This window comes from Helicoverpa zea, chromosome 15, assembly GCF_022581195.2.
Source record: "Helicoverpa zea isolate HzStark_Cry1AcR chromosome 15, ilHelZeax1.1, whole genome shotgun sequence".
Lineage (NCBI taxonomy): Eukaryota > Metazoa > Arthropoda > Insecta > Lepidoptera > Noctuidae > Helicoverpa > Helicoverpa zea.
In genome coordinates, this window is record NC_061466.1 from 11,379,745 (window position 1) to 11,399,388 (window position 19,644).

The window sequence follows — 19,644 nt, forward strand, 5'->3', positions numbered from 1 at the left end:
GAAAAAGATTTGAATGAAGCCTTTGAATGCATGTGACATTATCTTTTTGCTCGATTTTGAAAAGGTCTGAGTTGATGATGTAAAAGCTTTCGAACTTAGATAGTTCCCGTGCGAATATAGTCCATAGTATGTGAAACTACCACATTTACGTATTCACAGTTCCTTTGTTCTTTTAAACGCGCGTTAAACAATACATTGTATGAAAACAACAAGATGATGGTCGCGTCAGAGAAAGCGTTTCTGCGTGAAAGTGGTTCCTATGACGCGGTCCTTAAAACTGAGTTTATTTGTCTTTTATTGTCATCCACCCACGTTACTCGTGTATTAGGTTTCTCTTTAAGTTAGGTGCTATTATCGGTTTTAGAACTTGATATAATGTTGTGTCTTCATCCTTCAGTCGGAATTGATTGGTTGTATTGTCGTCAAGCTAAGCTATACCGACTTGAACAAAGATTGTATACATACTAATTTGATCAGCAGTTACCTAATGTTTGAAAAATTTTGCAAGCTCCCGATTTGGCGCCTGTCAATGACCATATTAAAAGACGACTTAACTACCTTAACACCCACAATGTACCTACTAACTTTCTTTTCATATATATAACACACGGATGACGTGATAATCAAGTCAAACGAGTCTCGAATTACATAAGTTTATTTTGTCCAATTTCCGATGATATAGCCGCAGTTATTAAACTTGCTTTGCCTGCGGAACAAGGAGCAAACAGAAATTCGTTATTAATAATTCATCCAATCAGAAACGTTCTGTAATTCGATTTTAGCCAATCAGAAAAAAGTTTAACGGTTTTTGTGTAATGCGGATTGTTAGGGGTTGTGACAGAAGATGTTTAACAACATGCATTGCTTGTATGAACCGAAATTTCGACAGAATGCTGTTGAGAAAGGAGGATACACTCTGCTGGATTCTAGGTATGTGTTTTATATATTTTACAAATGTTTACTCCTTCCTCTTTGGTCTAGTTAGCGGTTGACGGTGTGAATATTGAGGATTCAGTCCTGTATTATGGTGTACGTCTGCCGAATGAATCCTGGCTTTGACGGTTACAATTTAGACTCACATTTTAGACTCCTTATCTAAAACATTCTACTTTTCGCTAAGCTCAGACTCAGATTCTTAATGTAGCTTCAGAGTTAACGTATTTCCGTAAATTATTAAAATCGGGCCTGAAGCAGCGGAACCAAGTTCAGCTAACTTTCTTAACCTTATTGGAGGAAGTTTGCATCGATAAGAAGCTACTTAAGATTAGGGCCTGTACATCCTTTACTGTTACATTTTTGTGTCAATTTTCAATATCTTATTACCGTCCCTTAAAAAGGAGAGTTGTTCGTTTGTCTGTCCTAACACTTAACTAATTTATATATTGAAATAGCTTGAATTCTATCTCCAATAATAATCAAAGATTTTGTAATCGGAGGATCCTATAAATACCAATTTAATTAAATCTTTAATATTCTCTTACATTTAGAAATGAAGCTAGTTTGTGCAGCGTTCAATCTACAGCCTCTTATCTGCCACGATCAATTAGAAAGTATTCGCTATGTCTGCGTACCCGCAAGTAACACCAAATCTTTACTCCAATCGTTAGGTAACTGCGGATCTAACATTCCTATCTAGAAGATATTGCTAACATATGGATCTTAGAAATCTGATAGAAATGTAATTTATTGAAGAATCCTGAAGTGACCTTTAGCGGCCTCAGAGGATTTATAAAATGTCAAGTGTTTTCGTTTGGGTTTTGAAAATTCTCCCGTCTTATCTTTTCTCTGAAATCATGTGTAAGAATTTTTGCCATACTCCGGCGAAAATGCAGTCTTAAGTAGGATTATATTGAGCTTGTCGGTAAGCCTACTAATCCATAAACAATATTGATAAAATATTCCGGAATCTTGGAACACTAAACCTCATGTTTATCACAGATGCAATATGCAGTTGAATGCAAAGATAAAATTCATGAGTAATTTATTGAAGTGCAATAAAATTTTCGAACATCAAAGATAACCCAACGTTCAGCGGTTTTACGATTTTGCTGGAAATATGAAATGTCGCAAGAAACTCCCCAGCAACACATTTCTGTAGTCTCAAATTACTGTGTACGCTGTATTACACTGGTAAACTCGAACGAGTGTCAAGTGTAATTGGATCCCTTTGAACCTAAGTCAACTTGTCCTCAATTCACTAATTTGAACGAAGTTCTATTCCTGACTCAGGTGATTTTTTGTCTTTTGTAGTTTTGTACTCAGGAATCAGGACAGAAGAATTTTTGAGGAAGCTTTGACCCTTATGCAAACATCATTTTAAATCAAAGAGCAAAGAAAAACGTTAAACCTTGCTACAATAACTTCATCAGAACACAAACCAACAAACGTAGTACAAATAACTGGGTAGTTAAGTAGCTACAGACAGATAAAAGCTTATTATTACAATCGCCAAGTATAGTTATTTTTGTCGACAATTTCCTCATACTTAACAAAGTTGCTCTGTAAACATGAATGCTCATACGTTGTGTTATACTATGTTGTTACTCGTATATCTGAAGCCACTGTATTTATGTGTCTGTTTACATAGATACTTAGATTCAAAAGAAACGCATATTCTGTGAAACCTTGTAAAAACAAAATCAAAGGTATTTCTTGTAAAAAGTTTGTTTTTTAGGGAAGCGTAGACGAGGCTTTAGTTCGAGTAAATGATGATGGCGAATATGTATTACATAGTAATTTTTCATCTCCCAATCGCAAATTCGTTTTGCTCCTATGAACTCTGAATCGATTCTCCAAAAGGTTTTCCACAGAAAAGTCTAATCTAAAACTCCCATTTGCAAAAGTATCCAAATGCACCTCCTACTTATATCAAGATCAGTAAGGTCTGATGTGTCCATCTCATTGGTTCGAGAGTTACAGCAATGACTATCAACTCTAGACGCCTGCATACCCTTGTACTAAGTTCACGGCTGCCTCGGGTTCTAACCGGTTGCAAAACAAAATAGCCCATGACTGCATTACTACTCTAATAACCTATTTTATCCGTTATCTGACGGACAAGAAATTTAATATTCCCGCTAATGTTTGTGCGTTTGGTGCTGTTTGTGGCTTTATTTATTTGTAATTTGTATGAATTAGAAATAGTAGCTTCAATCAATTAATCACAAATGCTAGAAATAATGAAGTTTTTAGATGAAGAAGTAGGGGTGAAAGGACCAACTCCAGAGTTGTTACAATATATGAAGCAACACAACTATGTATGAGAGATATAAGCTGTGTCCCTCGTGCACAAAACACAGACGACGCAGCGGACAGAAGCTAGTACATATGTGATGAAAAGAAGACCGTCTGGCTTTTTCAGTGTTTAATTTTTTTTGTTGAGTTTTTCGCAGCCTTTTCGTCCGCACCAATACACTTTGCTTTGTAGGTACTTCAAGTTTTAAAAAAGGATAAGGTCAATAACTTAGCTTTAATGTCAGCCTGATAAAGGTCAAACGTCATTGGTCAAAATATTGCAAAATGGAGCTTTGTTAAAATATCGATGACTTAATTTTTGTGGATAGGTAAAAATCGCATCTATCCTTATTGGGTGTTACTGAATGAAGTGATAAGGTAATTAAATAATGAAGGTAATAAGGAAATGGATTTCAAAAGACCCTCCATTAAGTTATCAATCAATTAGAAGAGACAACTGAATGTCAAGTTTTATCTTGTAATCTGAACTTGACTTAAAGCCGCTATTTCCTAAGGTTATAGGAACCCTTGGCGCTGATGAAATATGCTAGCAAAGTTGCGTATTCAATTAATGATATCCGATTCAACCATTAAACAGCTACCTTACGACCTATTAACATGTTAGAGGTCAGAACTGCATCTAATCAACTCTCCTCAACGGACGTGACCCATATAATTTAACGTCGCAATTCAAATATCAATGTTTATTGTTAAAATAAATCTAATTAATGATCATTATTAGTTTGTTACTGTTTCTGTTCGCGCGTGTTAGTTGTATTTCTGATCTACTATTGAAATAACAAACTACTTATTTAGTTATAATCTAGGATTTTAGGGCAGTTAACGACAGAAACTCGACGGTACCAAGTACTCTAAGTTCGGAACAATATTTACACAGGAATAATTTCAAAGAAATCTGTGTGGTTTCATTTCCTTAGACCTCGTGACATTTAAGTTTTGTTATTAATTTCGGTTCTAACAAAAGAGGCGCTTTCGTAATTTGAAAAGTTCGCCGTGGCGCGTTGGTGTGCTTGCGTGTGTGGGTGTCAATGTGCGAGTGTGTGTCACAATGTCGGTGCAAAGGGGTGGAGTCGGGACCTTTCGGTACTGTTTCTATTATTGTGCTACCACAGACTTTGAGATATATGACCTGGAAACTGAGGACTCTGCAAAGAATACTGGGTAAATATGTGTTTGTAAATCTTGAGACGCATCTCGTTTTGGCAAAGATTAAGTTAGATTCACTATTAGTCCTTCAAGGCTGACATCGATTCACAAAGGAATCCTACGCATTCATTCATTCATTAGCTGTCTATAGCTGTTAGCCGTTCTCTAGTAGACATAGGCCTTGTTCGCTAATTAATTCGATTATCCAGGTCCATTTGCTAGCCAGCCTGCGAAGAGGCCACTTTGTCTGCCTAAGATTATTACCGATTCGTCATACCCATACCCATCCAAGATCTCTTAGTCTAGTATTAAGTAGGTAACGGTTATTAACTTGAGTATCGTAGATAATCAGGTTCATCCCACGCTTGGAGCAGGCTAATAACATTCTTGATTGTTGTTGCTAAGTTTCCGAGCTTTAAGTCTTCTCCATCTTTATTATTGTGACTTAACAGATATAATTTCACATTTCTTTCCATTGCACGTAAAGGTTTTTTTTTTTTCATTCTTTGGCGGCAGTTTATGTATATGTTTGACCGTGCAATTGAATCTAAAAATAAATGAAAATACGGTTTATTTTTCACAAACTATTTCCGCTTATAATGCAGTAATAGCTTATCTTTGTGAACGGATGTAATAAAGCATAATTATTGTGCGAATATCAATTCTGATTAGGCATTGACCTTCACGGAGCATCAGCTGCCCGTTTGATTTGTACGCGAACTTCGTATATTCGTATTTTTGGATGGTTTTACGTTTTCGTAAGTTTTATTGAATGTGGTTGCTGTTCCATTGGCCCATTAAAACAGAGGTAAACGCTAATAACATGTTGATGGGAAGTTCCAAGGGGTCAGATTTTCAGACCCTCTTTAAGGAATTTTTATTTCTGTAAGGTCGTCAACATAGAAACTATGCATAAGCTTTATATACTCGCATTTTTTCTCACAATCCTCTAAACACCATGTGCTCTGTTTTACCAACCCACACATAACACAACCTTGGCCGAATGTTTAATTGAATCCCCCTTATCTGTTTCCCCAGATAATTGCAGAAACAATACGAGTCCAATATAAACAGATATTGGTTAATACCAACAGTGTTTGGTATACATGTCTCGTTTACACTGGCCGGTCGCTTTGCTATCTGTAAACAAAGCGCCAGTGTATGATGTAATGTGTTGACTGAGAGTTTTGATACTACGGTATCATTTGTGCCCTGGATTATGTTATTTTCTGGATTTCCTCCTTTTATTTTTTTTTCCTCATTATAGTTCACCGCAGAAAAATTAAATTTTCCTATCCTGATCCAGCACTGGCTACACTGTTTATTTCCGAAATCATAAATAATGTAGTTATTCTGTCTATCTCTCAGTCTCATTATCGCAATGAAACGTCTGAAGTGATTTGGTGCAGACAAATGAGACGATTCCATTGAGAATTCTATAGTCTGTTTTTTAATCTCGTAGACTAAATTGACACTTGCAAAATGTCGAACTTCCAAATAATGTTGCTAGCTCTTTGGTGCAGTGTTGTACTTACGATACCGGTTTTTTTTATCGTAACTTTTTATCTATAGTAGACGAATTTAATATTCATTCAAAGTTTTTTATTTAAAATTCACGTACGTACACACGGCTGTACGACGTGCTACAGACTGCCAGGGATATCTGACCACGCAAAACCATGCGTAATCATCAAGGATAAGCCCATTATTTCAGGATGACTTATTGTAAAAAACGATACTTGATTTTATTAACGCTAAGTTTCGGTCGTGCCACATCACTATTTAAGAATTTGCAATAAACTGACAATACTCGTAATGTCAGTTTAGTCTACGAGATTAAAAAACAGACTATAAGATAAATGAAGCTACTGGAAGTAAATTGTTGAATAATGATCCCTTAGCAGATAAGGTCCTAAAACAATACAAGCAATCATTTAATGTAACAATCAAGTTGAAGAGAAATACTTGTAAAATCTATTAATCCAATTGCAATTAAAATAATTATATTATTTAAGCTAATACACGTCCTGTAAGCAACAACAAGCAAACAGATAATTTTAAATCACATACGCATTAAGTCATACTTATAGTCTGTTTTTTAATCTCGTAGACTAAATTGACACTTGCAAAATGTCAAACTTACAAATAATGTTGCTAGCTTTTTAGTACAGTGTTGTACTAACGATACCGGTTTGTTGAATTTAAGATTCATGCAAAGTTTTTTATTTAAAATTCACGTACGTACACACGGCTGTACCACGTGCTACAGACTGCCAGGGATATCTGACCACGCAAAACCATGCGTAATCATCAAGGATAAGCCCATTATTTCAGGATGACTTACTACTATATTTCGATTATTTTACGCACCGACCTCAAAAGTTATATAAACAATCATTTCACTGATATTTTTATCGTATCAATCTTGCGTATTAAATTCTTGACCGTTATTTGAAGCTTACTAGTTTGAGATAGGCACCTACGTGTTTTCCGCTTTTATCTCTGTCCTTTTCTACCCCATATCTTGCATCTCTCTCGCACACCGACCAGTTTCACTCCCCACCAGGCAGGAGGCGACGAGTGTTCTCGGCGGCCACAGTTCGTCATTGGCGTCTTGTTTTCCGCCCGAGAAGGTTGGTCTAACCAACCGCTGTAGTATTTCGTTGAAAAATAAACTCAGTGCTCTCGCAGAACACAGGTGAGTTTATAATATTTTATACAATTTGTTAACGGTTTTACCGTTCGATATTCGATTTTGCGAAATCAAGTGTTAATATTTTGTACATCTACCCCTTTTTTGTCACGAGTTTCTTCCGTGTACTTTTTTTTTTTTCAGTAATTTGTTTTCAGAATGAGTGACTTATAAAGCAAATACGGATGCGGTAAATAATAAAGCTACCACAGCCCGTGCACGTGACTATGGAAAAGAAAGCAAGCCCGAAGTTCCTAAGGCACCTGTGGCCCTAGTTCAATCCTGCAAGGCGTTCAACTTTTTGACAAAAAAGAATGGTGTGAGGTGCGGTCCAACCAGCATCTCCTTAGTTCGGACTGGTCACTACCGCACTTGAAGAGGGCTGGTGGTGTCAAGAAAGCTTTTCGGCCTTGAAAGACTTGGTACGCTCCCCTCGGACTGCCAGTAAGTCTGTTAGCCACCCCCCATGGGGGTCGGCTCATTATTACGGCGTGTGATGGTTTTCGGCCTTGAAAGACTTGGTACGCTCCCCTCGGACTGCCAGTAAGTCTGTTAGCCACCCCCCATGGGGGTCGGCTCATTATCACGGCGTGTGATGGTTTTCGGCCTTGAAAGACTTGGTACGCTCCCCTCGGACTGCCAGTAAGTCTGTTAGCCACCCCCCGTAGGGGTCGGCTCATTATCACGGCGTGTGATGGTTTTCGGCCTTGAAAGACTTGGTACGCTCCGCCTAGGACTGCCAGTAAGTATACTAGCCACCCCCCGCAGGGGTCGGTTCATTATCACGGACCCGCGCAGGGTACCAATCTTGCATTTTGCGAGTCGCAGCATCATTACAAAGCAGGGACCAGTAAGTATACTAGCCACCCCCCGCAGGGGTCGGTTCATTATCACGGACCCGCGCAGGGTACCAATCTTGCATGTTGCGAGTAGCAGCATCATTACAAAGCAGGGACCAGTAAGTATACTAGCCATCCCCCGCAGGGGTCGGCTCATTATCACGGACCCTCGCAGGGTACCAATCATGCATGTTGCGGGTCGTACCATCATTGCAATCTACCCTCGCAGGGTGGCTTTTTGGATCGACTTTCGAAGAGTCGCCATTATAACCTTCCCTCGAAGGGAAATGGTAATCACACTCACGCTGAATGGCGTGTGACGCAAAACTCTAAAAGCTCCCTTGGGATATCACGAGTAAATTACAATAGGAACCATGTCCAACAGAGGAAACAGAAAGCGTCCAGGACCGCAGGCGGACTTTGATGCGTCCAACAAGGCAGGTAAGTTATGACTTTCCAGGCGGGTTGCCTAACATTATATCAAGACCAATGGAAAGAAATGGGAGCTCCGCCTTTCTTGTTGAAAATAATAACTGGGTATCGCATACCATTGGCCAAAAGCCACCTTTGATAGATAATGCCAGATTTGACCAGAGAGTCCAAAGAGATGGATGTCGTCATATCCCAAATGATAAAACAAAAAGTTCTATTGATAGCTGCAAATTCTGCAAGCTTTCTTTCCAATATGTTTCTTGTGCCCAAAAGGCGACGGAAAGAACCGTCCAATACTCAATCTCAAGGTTCTCAACAAGTTCATAATTACGGAACCCTTCAGTTTAATAAATGTTTTTCGGGTGCTAGAGTTTCTTCAGAAAGACGAATGGCTGTGCAAGTGGATCTCGCCCAGGCTTACTTCTACCTTCCGGTAGCCGAAGGTCACAGATATGTTCTTCGACTAGTATACAGAAGAAGACTGCTTCAGATTACGTGCCTACCATTTGGCTTAAGCACGGCACCCAAGACCTTCGCCACAGTGACCAATTTGGGTGGCTCAAACTTTGAAGACTCAAGGGATACTTATAATTGTGTATCTCGATTTTCTGGTGGCTCGCCATGATATATTTGCCTACTTTGGGATCATTTGCACCATGTTTTGGATGGCAAGTGAATAAATCGCAAGCATTATCAACAAGATAATGACAAAACGCACTACGTGACAAACAGCACGACAAACTTAGAAGACCTGCATAGCTTGATAGGACTTTTAAACTTCGCAAGTTTTCGTTGTTCCATACGGCAGACTGCATTACCGGGCTCTCCTCACTATCCTCAATGCTGTGTTGAACAGCAATCTATACCTACCCTATTCATGGAACCGTGAGCCAAACGGTGAACAAACCATAAAAAGGGTTCTTATAAGTCACGATTGAAGTAATGATCATATTTTATAAAAATAACTACGAAAGTAATATACTGACAACATTAGAAATGATATTTTAGAACGATGTCTGTGGAACTTATGCAATCTTTTCAAACTTAATTGAAATCAAATATGTATAATAAATGCCGTAAATTATTTTCTTAATTTTAATGAAATATGTAGTAAATCGTTTACATGTAAAATGAACCTAGAAGTCTTGACTGTCATACATAGAACCCTACTTAATTGAAGACCACAGATACTAAGAACATTTTACATAAAAATGTGACGTTTTTGTCATCGGTCGGGTTATACCCACCATTTTGAAAAAGTGTCATTCTTTGGTTACATTGTGGGCTCACGGCTCGGTGAATGGAGTATAGCAATGTTGAACCTACCAGCAGATACCTTAGCAGATCTAAAGTGGTGGCTGGTCAGCTGCCACCAAACCTTGGATATTCATTCGCCACTTCCCTGTCACCTTATAACCACGGACGCCTCCGATGTAGGATGGGGGCACAACTGAACGGAACTCCCGTAATGGGTTCATGGAACGAGAGAGAAAAAGGCTTTCACTGCGATCTGAAAGAGATGCTTGCAGTATTAACTGGAAAATCACGGCAAGTTGCTAAAGAGATCAACAGCCATTTTTCAATGCAGAAATGGGACTGTGGTGTCATATCTAAGAAATCAAGGTGGCACCCGATCAAGGAGCCTACCGAACTTGACGTACAGAGTATTCAGTTATCTTGAGCTGTATCAAATCTATCACGTCGTGAATCATACACCAGCCCTATTCAACAGTCAGGCAGACCATCTCTCCCGACACAAACCTCCACCGGAGTGGCATCTTGTATCAGCAGTGAACCTATTTGCCTCGAAGCGAGCCCAGGGACACATAGTTGTGTACTACGTGCCCCTAGATCTGAAGGACCCGAAAGCGGGGTTCCACGATGCATTTTTCTCAAGTTTTGACTTACCCGCTAGCATGGGTATTACCGCCACCTTACCTTATACCGTAGGTCCTCAGTCATCTCAATTCAGGAACGGGAGTTAATCTCATAGTAGTTCCTTCGGTGGCACCAGGTATTTTGGCGAGCAGATTTGAAGTCCCGATCATTAGCAGTACCCTACACATTGATGAACCTCGAGCAGAAACCGATAGACACAGCAACGGGGATACCCCCTGCCAAGATCAAGGAAATGGGGGGGGGGGGGGGAGGGACAAGGAGTCTCTCCGACTGAAGTCTTCTTCAATCCACACGCAACACTTATCAATCAGCTTGGAGTCGATGGTTAAATTGGGGCGAAAAGTATGAAATTGGATCCTATGAATCCTTGAATCCCTATTTGGACCTATACTTACCCAATTTTTAGCGGACTTACACATAGTAAATAAACTAGCATACAATACTATTTTATTACACAAGTCAGTTATAGCTACACTATGCAATGCAGAAACCACTCTAGAAGTAGGTTCACACGTTCTAGTCGGACACATTTTAAAATCAATAGCGCTGAGCAAACCTGTTCCCCGGGAAGCCGTCCATCTGGAATATTGACCAATTGGTAACCTACTTAAGTGCAGTAAACGTAGACGAGAATAATCCATTTGCAACTTCCAGGCACACTGCTGCTCTTTCTTTTGCTAGCTTGTTTCGGAAAGGCGAGTCCATGATCTTTCCTTGCTTGCAATAGACCCAGAACATTTCAAAAACAACAAAGATAATTTAATCTTATGGCCAGTCTTTGGCTCTAAGACCGACAGTTCTAGTCATAGGCAGTCGGGTTGTTGTTTGATGGATAATCAGGAAAATATAAATCTAAGTCCAGTGTATTGGGTCAGAAAGACTAAAGCCTTGTTAGAAGATAGACGGACATCGGCTAATTCCTTAAATTTATTTATATCCGTTAGAGGCCAACCAAAGGCAGGCACCCGAACGATGATGCGGGTGGATTAAGACATTGTTAAAAGAGGCAGGAATAACTACAACCCCAGGAAGCTTCCACTCGGCGGTAGCGTCAAAATCTGTGTTGACAATATACCTTTGGACGATATATTAGCAAAGGGTAATTGGCGATCAGGCAATACATTTGCCCATTTTTACAGAAGGGAAAGATACCCACTAAATAGAAGTAGCAAGTTATCTCGATTATTTAATTAATCCAGCTGATTAATGTCTATATTTTTGTTACTATTGTTATTAAGAAGTATCGCAATGTTTTTGTTAATTACTATTAGAAAATGAAATCAATTTTTGCTTTTGTTCTTGCATCTCTCTTTTAATTTTTATTACTCATCCTTCGAGCCCCTTTCCCAACTATGTTGGGGTCGGCTTCCAGTCTAACAGGATGTAGCTGAGTACCAGTACCAGTTAACTTTGATTACATTAGTATTCCAGGATGCAATACACATACTTACATGTGATTACTCGTGTACCTAAGTACCTATTTACATACACAATTTCATTGTGCTTTTGCTCACATTGGCGTCCACTTCCACCAGGCGATAACAAACACGTCTCAAACTAGTAAGCTTCAAATAACGGTCAAGAATTTAATAGCAGCGTTTTACCTGAAATAAAACGCATATTAAATACTTACCTTATTTGAAGCTTACATTTTAATTTCTGCCTGGTGTTTTCGACTCAATGACGAACTGTGGCCGCCGAGAACACTCGTCGCCTCCTGCCTGGTGGGGAGTGAAACTGGTCGGTGTGCGAGAGAGATGCAAGATATGGGGTAGAAAAGGACAGAGATAAAAGCGGAAAACACGTAGGTGCCTATCTCAAACTAGTAAGCTTCAAATAAGGTAAGTATTTAATATGCGTTTTATTTCAGGTAAAACGCTGCTATTTAAAATTTTCTCAAAACATATTGCTTGTTCTTGAATTGCGATATCAATTTAAGTCATCTCGGTTCGATATGTTATTGATGATGATAAGTTGTTAAATAATCATGCTAAACGGTAGTAATTTGTTGTATTAAATGATTCACACTCACTATTACTATAAATATGCTGTATCATACTGCATCATAATGGTTCCTTATCAGTATCTCAATTTTATTGAATATTTTGTGTAACAAGATCAAACACGTGTTTTAATGTAATACGCATTTCGCTGGATTGTGCAATCAATTTGTTTACAAATTTGTCTCGTGGGGCTTATCTTAGTGTTTATAGGGTTGGTAGTATCAGACATCTGTTATTTTAAGTCAAGTGTATTCTTCGAATTGTAATTCATTAATCTTTTTGACCACTTCTTCATCTCCAGCTATTTTGGCGTAGACTGCTTTTGTATCATCTATATTTACAATTTGTTGTTTGATTGTTTCAGTAATGGCGTGAACGTTGAAGGCTCGACCCACAGACAGGTGGTGGACCTCATCAAGTCTGGTGGCGATTGTCTCACACTTACTGTCATCTCTGTTACACAAAGAGTAAGTTATCTTTTTTTCCTGTGCACGCCGTTTTCCTCCAACATTTTTTTAGGGAAAATACTCCATTATCAATATTAGGTAGATCCTTTTTGGAGATAAACAATGACGGTGCTGTTTTAAAATCCATTCAAAAAATAATCTAATCATCATCATATGCGTTTCACCAAATAGCTCTATCATGTAGCAATGTGTTGTGTCCGGATTGTCATGAATTCCTGATCTGTAGTTCTCAGCTGTCCCCTATAATGTAAACATTCCCATGTCCTTATCCCAATTTGTTGAAGTAGACTACAATGCGTGATCATTGGTCGAAATTGCTGGGAAGTCTTTGCTGATAGTTACAAGGCACATTTCAATACTTACTACACAAGATAACATTTATAGAACGTAGACCCCAAACTGTCATGTTTCTGATGACCTTCCAAAAGCAATTGAGCTATAGAAGTAATAGAACAGTAAAAAGTTTCGATATATGGTGGTTTACTAGTGATTCACTTTCATCGTTTCAATTATGTAATTGCTGTTGACCGCTTTTCCAAGGTGACGAGCAATTGGATACTCATTACTCAATCATGGGTTTTCTGAATGGAACTTTAAGTGTAGATTGAACATGTGTAATTTAGGGAGTCTAAAACCCAGTTGGCACAATCGACGGAGCTTGCTAAGTGATTGTCCGAAGTTACAGTGGCACTCAGGGCTGAGGAAACAGCATAAAATACATCCACACAACACTTTACGTAAATTGTCTGTCAAAATGTATAAGCAGAACAGGTACGATCTTTTACCAAATGGAACACCTTTGTATACCACGTTTTATTCGGATAAATATATCCAAATCTATTCGTGTAAAGGGGAAAAATTCATATGAAGAGGTTTTTAATTGACTGTTTATTATCTCTTCAAGGAAGCCGAACGACTAGAGCCATGCGACGACGGATCAGCGCCCGTAGGCGTCATAGGTGGCGCTGCGAACTCCCGCGCGACCGTCTACCAACGTTACGATTACACGGACAAACGATCCCTACCCGTCTCGATCCCAGACTACAGGCTTGTCATGGAGAGGAACACGGGCCGGTCCTATGTAGCCTTTAACGTCCATATGGCTGGACGACATCTGTGCAGCAGAAGGTACAGGGAATTTGCCGCGTTGCATCATACGCTTAGAAAGGAATTCTTAGGTAAGTTATTTTAGTTGGGTATATGAAAGGCCTATGATAGACCCTCGGGGTAAACCTACATATTTTAATTATAAAAACTACTGTTTTATTTGCTTTCTTTTTGCTGTTATTTAGTTTTTAATAGAATGTATACTTGTATTTATGTGCTAAAAAAACACAAGAAATAATAAAGTGAAATAATTTAGATTGTACTATGTACCACAATTTTACTATGGATTACATTAAAGTCATAGAAGGATCGCCACTGTTGACCTGAGATGTCGTAGTAAGGTAGCTACGCTTTACACTAGTAGAGTATTCAGCTTATAAATTGCGTTGCTTTACAGGTTTCAATTTTCCAAAGCTGCCCGGCAAATGGCCATTCACATTGAGCGAACAACAGTTGGACGCTAGAAGGAGAGGTCTTGAACAGTATTTAGAAAAGGTAAGACTAAAGACATGAAACCTCCCAACAAAATACTGTAATAAATTGAACCATAGTTGCTTTTAATAGAGTCTAGAATTCCTTAACTTTATCACAACTATTCGATTACTAGGTATGCGCAGTCCGAGTGATAGCAGAATCAGACGCTGTCCAGGAATTCCTCACAGACTCGGACGATTCCTCAAACCCAACACCAGTAGACCTGAAAGTCCTTCTCCCTGACAAAGAAGTGGTCACCGTCAGCGTCCTCAAGTCTACCAACGCTGACGATGTATACAGAGCGGTTTGCGAGAAGATCGGCCTGTCCAAATCGGTGCAAAAGTATTTTTATCTGTTCGAAATTGTCGAATATAATTTCGGTAAGTTATTACTACTATACCCAACTTTACATTAGAATTTTAGAGTAAAGAGTAATTGTTTTATGGATGATATTTTGGTTTTTAGAGCGTAAACTACAACCGAATGAGTGTCCGCATTCCCTATACATTCAGAACTATTCGACGGCGTCCAGCAGTTGTCTGTCGATACGCAAGTGGTTGTTCAACCCTCGCACCGAGATATCTGTTGTGGCTGAAGATGCTACTGCTGCCGCTTTCATATTCTGGCAGGTCAGTTTATATGAAAGGAAGTAACTTGTCTTGAGCTATGTCTAATCTATCTGGATGATCTCTTGTATGGTCTCCTGGAAATAAAATAGTTGTCAAGGTAGTTAGTATACATGTAATATTATTTTACTGAGCTTGCACCTCTTATGAAAGAGTTAGTTTATTGGGGATCACTTTAACACTGTTATATTTAGGATAAGGTCTGTCCTGATAAAGCGGACGACTTATATCACATAGTTTCGAATAAAGATATGTGTGGTACTTTCTATTTCAGGCCGTAGAAGACGTGAACCGCTGCGTATGTGTAGCAGGAGCGCGGTTATACCAACTTAAGGCGCTACAAGACGTGCGACGAGCGCCCGATTATCTAGCACTCGCTCGAGCACTGCCTGGTTACGGCCACGTGGCGTTCCCGCCCGCAAGGACCGATTGCCGTGCCACCCCCGCTCTCGCCATCACTGTCGGTAAGTGTCTTACAGAACCTTATGTGGACTCTTAAATAAAATTCATTTGTTTTGGACATCCAAAGATTCATATTTTACATGAATACATTTTCATGATGATGTATGACGGTTGCCAATATTACTTATATTTATCTGTTAATTTACTTGAATTTTGACATAATATCATGTTTACAAATAATTTTATTTTAGGTCGCTCATTGGTTACGTCTTGGGGGGAAGGATTGTGTTAAAATCGTAATGTCTTATAAATCTACCACCACATCTAGCGAATGCGCAGCTCGCGGACAATTTGCGAAATACGCGCGTGCGCTAAAGAGTTGCGACACGTTGCCAAACTATTGTTGCGACTGTGAGCGCACGGCGAGCAAACAGCTCGCGAGCAGCGCGTTCGCGGCACATTCGTGACGCATCCTAAGAATTTATTTGAATATAAGTTTGTCTCGTGTTCTGTTGCAGGTTGGTCAGGGCTGAAGCTGTCGAGCTGGTGTGAAGGCGACGCGAGTGGCGCCGGCGCTAGCGTGGAAGTGAGCTGGCGCTCGGTGGTGTCGTGGAGCGCGGACGACGACGCGGCCGCCGCCAGGCTCACGTACTCGCGCCACGACACCCACACGCGCACACTCGCGCTCTACACGCCATACGTGAGTACAGCATGCCACACGACACGCACACGCGCACACTCGCGCTCTACACGCCATACGTGAGTACAGCATGCCACACGACACGCACACGCGCACACTCGCGCTCTACACGCCATACGTGAGTACAGCATGCCACACGACACGCACACGCGCACACTCGCGCTCTACACGCCATACGTGAGTACAGCATGCCACACGACACGCACACGCGCACACTCGCGCTCTACACGCCATACGTGAGTACAGCATGCCACACGACACGCACACGCGCACACTCGCGCTCTACACGCCATACGTGAGTACAGCATGCCACACGACACGCACACGCGCACACTCGCGCTCTACACGCCATACGTGAGTACAGCATGCCACACGACACGCACACGCGCACACTCGCGCTCTACACGCCATACGTGAGTACAGCATGCCACACGACACGCACACGCGCACACTCGCGCTCTACACGCCATACGTGAGTACAGCATGCCACACGACACGCACACGCGCACACTCGCGCTCTACACGCCATACGTGAGTACAGCATGCCACACGACACGCACACGCGCACACTCGCGCTCTACACGCCATACGTGAGTACAGCATGCCACACGACACGCACACGCGCACACTCGCGCTCTACACGCCATACGTGAGTACAGCATGCCACACGACACGCACACGCGCACACTCGCGCTCTACACGCCATACGTGAGTACAGCATGCCACACGACACGCACACGCGCACACTCGCGCTCTACACGCCATACGTGAGTACAGCATGCCACACGACACGCACACGCGCACACTCGCGCTCTACACGCCATACGTGAGTACAGCATGCCACACGACACGCACACGCGCACACTCGCGCTCTACACGCCATACGTGAGTACAGCATGCCACACGACACGCACACGCGCACACTCGCGCTCTACACGCCATACGTGAGTACAGCATGCCACACGACACGCACACGCGCACACTCGCGCTCTACACGCCATACGTGAGTACAGCATGCCACACGACACGCACACGCGCACACTCGCGCTCTACACGCCATACGTGAGTATGCACGGCATCTCCTCCAAGGCCTACATTATTGTCGGGGAGCACATTGTTCGCGCACGTTCCGTGGGTGCCTGCAGTCCGCGTGCTGCACTGCGTGGCACGTAGTCGCCCACTCGCCACGCACGCGGCCCCAGCCCAGGCCTTCTCATCCTGAAACAGTAGCGAGGAAAGAGCGTCTCGAGCCCTGCGCGCTTAAACATTCCTGTATTTGCTTGATTTACAAACTTTTCAAGACTCATCTTCCGAAGCACGTGTCGCATATACAGGAAACAACGACAAGCCCATCCGATCCGTGAAATGTGGCATCGTTTCTATCTCACTCACTGAAAACCATTTTACTTTTCAAAATTATAATTATCATTGTTTTATTTCAGTACCAATTCCTGTGCAACTGCATGGACAGAATAGCTGAAGAGGCGAACTGGGTGGACACCGGCGAATAAGTAACGTCACATCCTCTCCCACCACTTAGGAAGTAAGCCACGGAAACGGTATTATGCCACCTCAACGCTGAACTATTTAGTAGGAAAATAATTTCATCACTGGCAACACGGCCTCAGGTGTTGCCACTAAATAAGATTCCTACCAAAATGTCAGCGCGGGAGTATTAGTTCGTTATTCTTATTCTATAATATAATGTTAAATATTAATTATTTATCGTAAATCTTTTACCTAACTCCTAATTATAAAGTTATCCTCATCAAATCTCTATTTCTCTATAAGATGTCACTAATAGTTAAGAATATTTCAAGGTCTACATAAACTTAATCTGTTATTTAAAATTGATTGGTCAACTATCACTATTTAGTGTCATCTTGTATTAGAAACTATATATAATGAATAATATAATAGACCTAGGTAGCTACATCTATTCCCGAATTGGACGCAATATTGAAACTTTAAGTGTAGAATTATACTAGTATCCTGTAAGCTATGCTTACGGTTCATTTGTAGTGTAATAATTATTACTACATTTACATACTTTTTGTAGAGTTTTGTGAGATACAATGAACTTTGATTGAATATTGGATCCCTAGGATCACGTAATCCTATTTGCTTGTCATTTTTGCTAAAAATATAGGTCGGATTTAAAGTACACACAATTTGTTGCCATTGAACCAAACAAGTATTCTACTTTAGAAGACTGTAATTTTTGTTTTTGAGCTGTAAGAGCACTTTTACATGCGGTTCTCGGTTTTTCTAACATTTTGTATGTCAAAAAATCAATTGCGCTGTTTTGACTTTGAACCTTTTTCTGACGGGGGAAATTATAACTAATGTTTCGATAGTTTCATTGTATCTCACAAAACTCACTAGTTCCCACTGTTTTCTACACTTAAAAGTCTCTCTTTGTCTAAGTTAGGTTTTTTGTACTTACATAATTTTTATTACGGTTTTATTTCTACTTTAGATCTGCTTCACTTATTTTACATAATGTAAACTATTTAATTACTTAGTTTTTGTTATAATTTGGAAATGAGTCGTAAACGTTATTCCCAAACATTAGAATAAATATTTTAGTAACAAATCCGTTAGTTCTTTATCGAATAAACTTATGAATCGATTTCAAAGAATCAATCAATTAATTAAAAATAAATCATAATTTAGAAATTCCGTTTTTTTTATATTTTACCCATCATAATAGCAGCTAAAAGCTCAGGTTTTTTTTTATTACTAAGACAATTTTATTTAGCGATAATTTTAATATATTCATGTAGTAAATGTAGTATTGTGAATCATTAACGCATTTACAGTGATAATTTAAAATGTATAACAAAATAAAGGACAATGGGCACTTTGTATGGGATTTGGTACCCGCTCCAACAGTAACGTATGATATATCATTAGAAAGGTATTTACGTGAACAATAATAAAAACTATGGGGCTTGCCTCAATTAGCTGTCCTATCCGAGTAGCGATAAAAATTAAATCGACATAGAAACAAGTATGTCATCCATATATGCAAATTCATTAAGAGGCATATGTCGTCAGTATAATAATTTTAAACTCAGTTAATAGACATCTTAAATTGTTTGAGATACACTCTATTATAATCTAAAGGTTGTAATAGTCTATGGAGTCATACTACGGAAACACAATCGTCATCTGATTTGACAAAAGTTCAAAACATTTCTGAAAACACAACTAATCATTTTAGTTACATACTATCTTTAAACATACTGGCTTCCATGTACCTACACATTATATGAAATAAAAAAAAAACCTGTTATTAAAACACGATAATCATTAAACATTAATTGATTGTAAATACTGAAAGACTTTCATCAAATACATAAGCTATATTCTGCGTGAACTGCAAAGGTTTGCGCACAGACTTTTTTTAAAGCAGTGGGCAGGCAAACATTCTAAGAAGGCCAAATTCTTGTTTTTTTGTTACTTTACCAGTTTTTATTCAATACAGTTGGATTTAAGAACTACATCTACGTTGATGATTTATGAACATTATACATTCTATTAGTCGATGTCACGCGGAATGGACAAGGAATTGGGACTAGTCGTCATAGTAAACATTT

General features: G+C 39.9%; 1 protein-coding gene across 2 annotated transcripts in view; it reads left to right on the forward strand.

Annotated features, from left to right (window-relative positions):
• Nucleotides 1–18,721, forward strand: part of LOC124636865 (sorting nexin-27) — a 29,398-nt gene extending 10,677 nt beyond the window's left edge. The window contains exons 1-9 of one of the 2 annotated variants that reach the window (XM_047173068.1): nt 3,996–4,416; nt 12,631–12,733; nt 13,638–13,911; nt 14,238–14,335; nt 14,448–14,694; nt 14,780–14,943; nt 15,215–15,404; nt 15,861–16,042; nt 17,485–18,721. In XM_047173068.1, coding sequence (XP_047029024.1) covers nt 4,304–4,416; nt 12,631–12,733; nt 13,638–13,911; nt 14,238–14,335; nt 14,448–14,694; nt 14,780–14,943; nt 15,215–15,404; nt 15,861–16,042; nt 17,485–17,553 — 1,440 coding nt within the window. In that variant the 5' untranslated portion in view covers nt 3,996–4,303 and the 3' untranslated portion in view covers nt 17,554–18,721. Of the gene's footprint in view, nt 1–3,995; nt 4,417–12,630; nt 12,734–13,637; nt 13,912–14,237; nt 14,336–14,447; nt 14,695–14,779; nt 14,944–15,214; nt 15,405–15,860; nt 16,043–17,484 lie in introns of those variants that run through there. The other variant, XM_047173067.1, reaches the window with a different exon arrangement.
• The last annotated feature ends 923 nt before the right edge of the window (nt 18,722–19,644 follow it).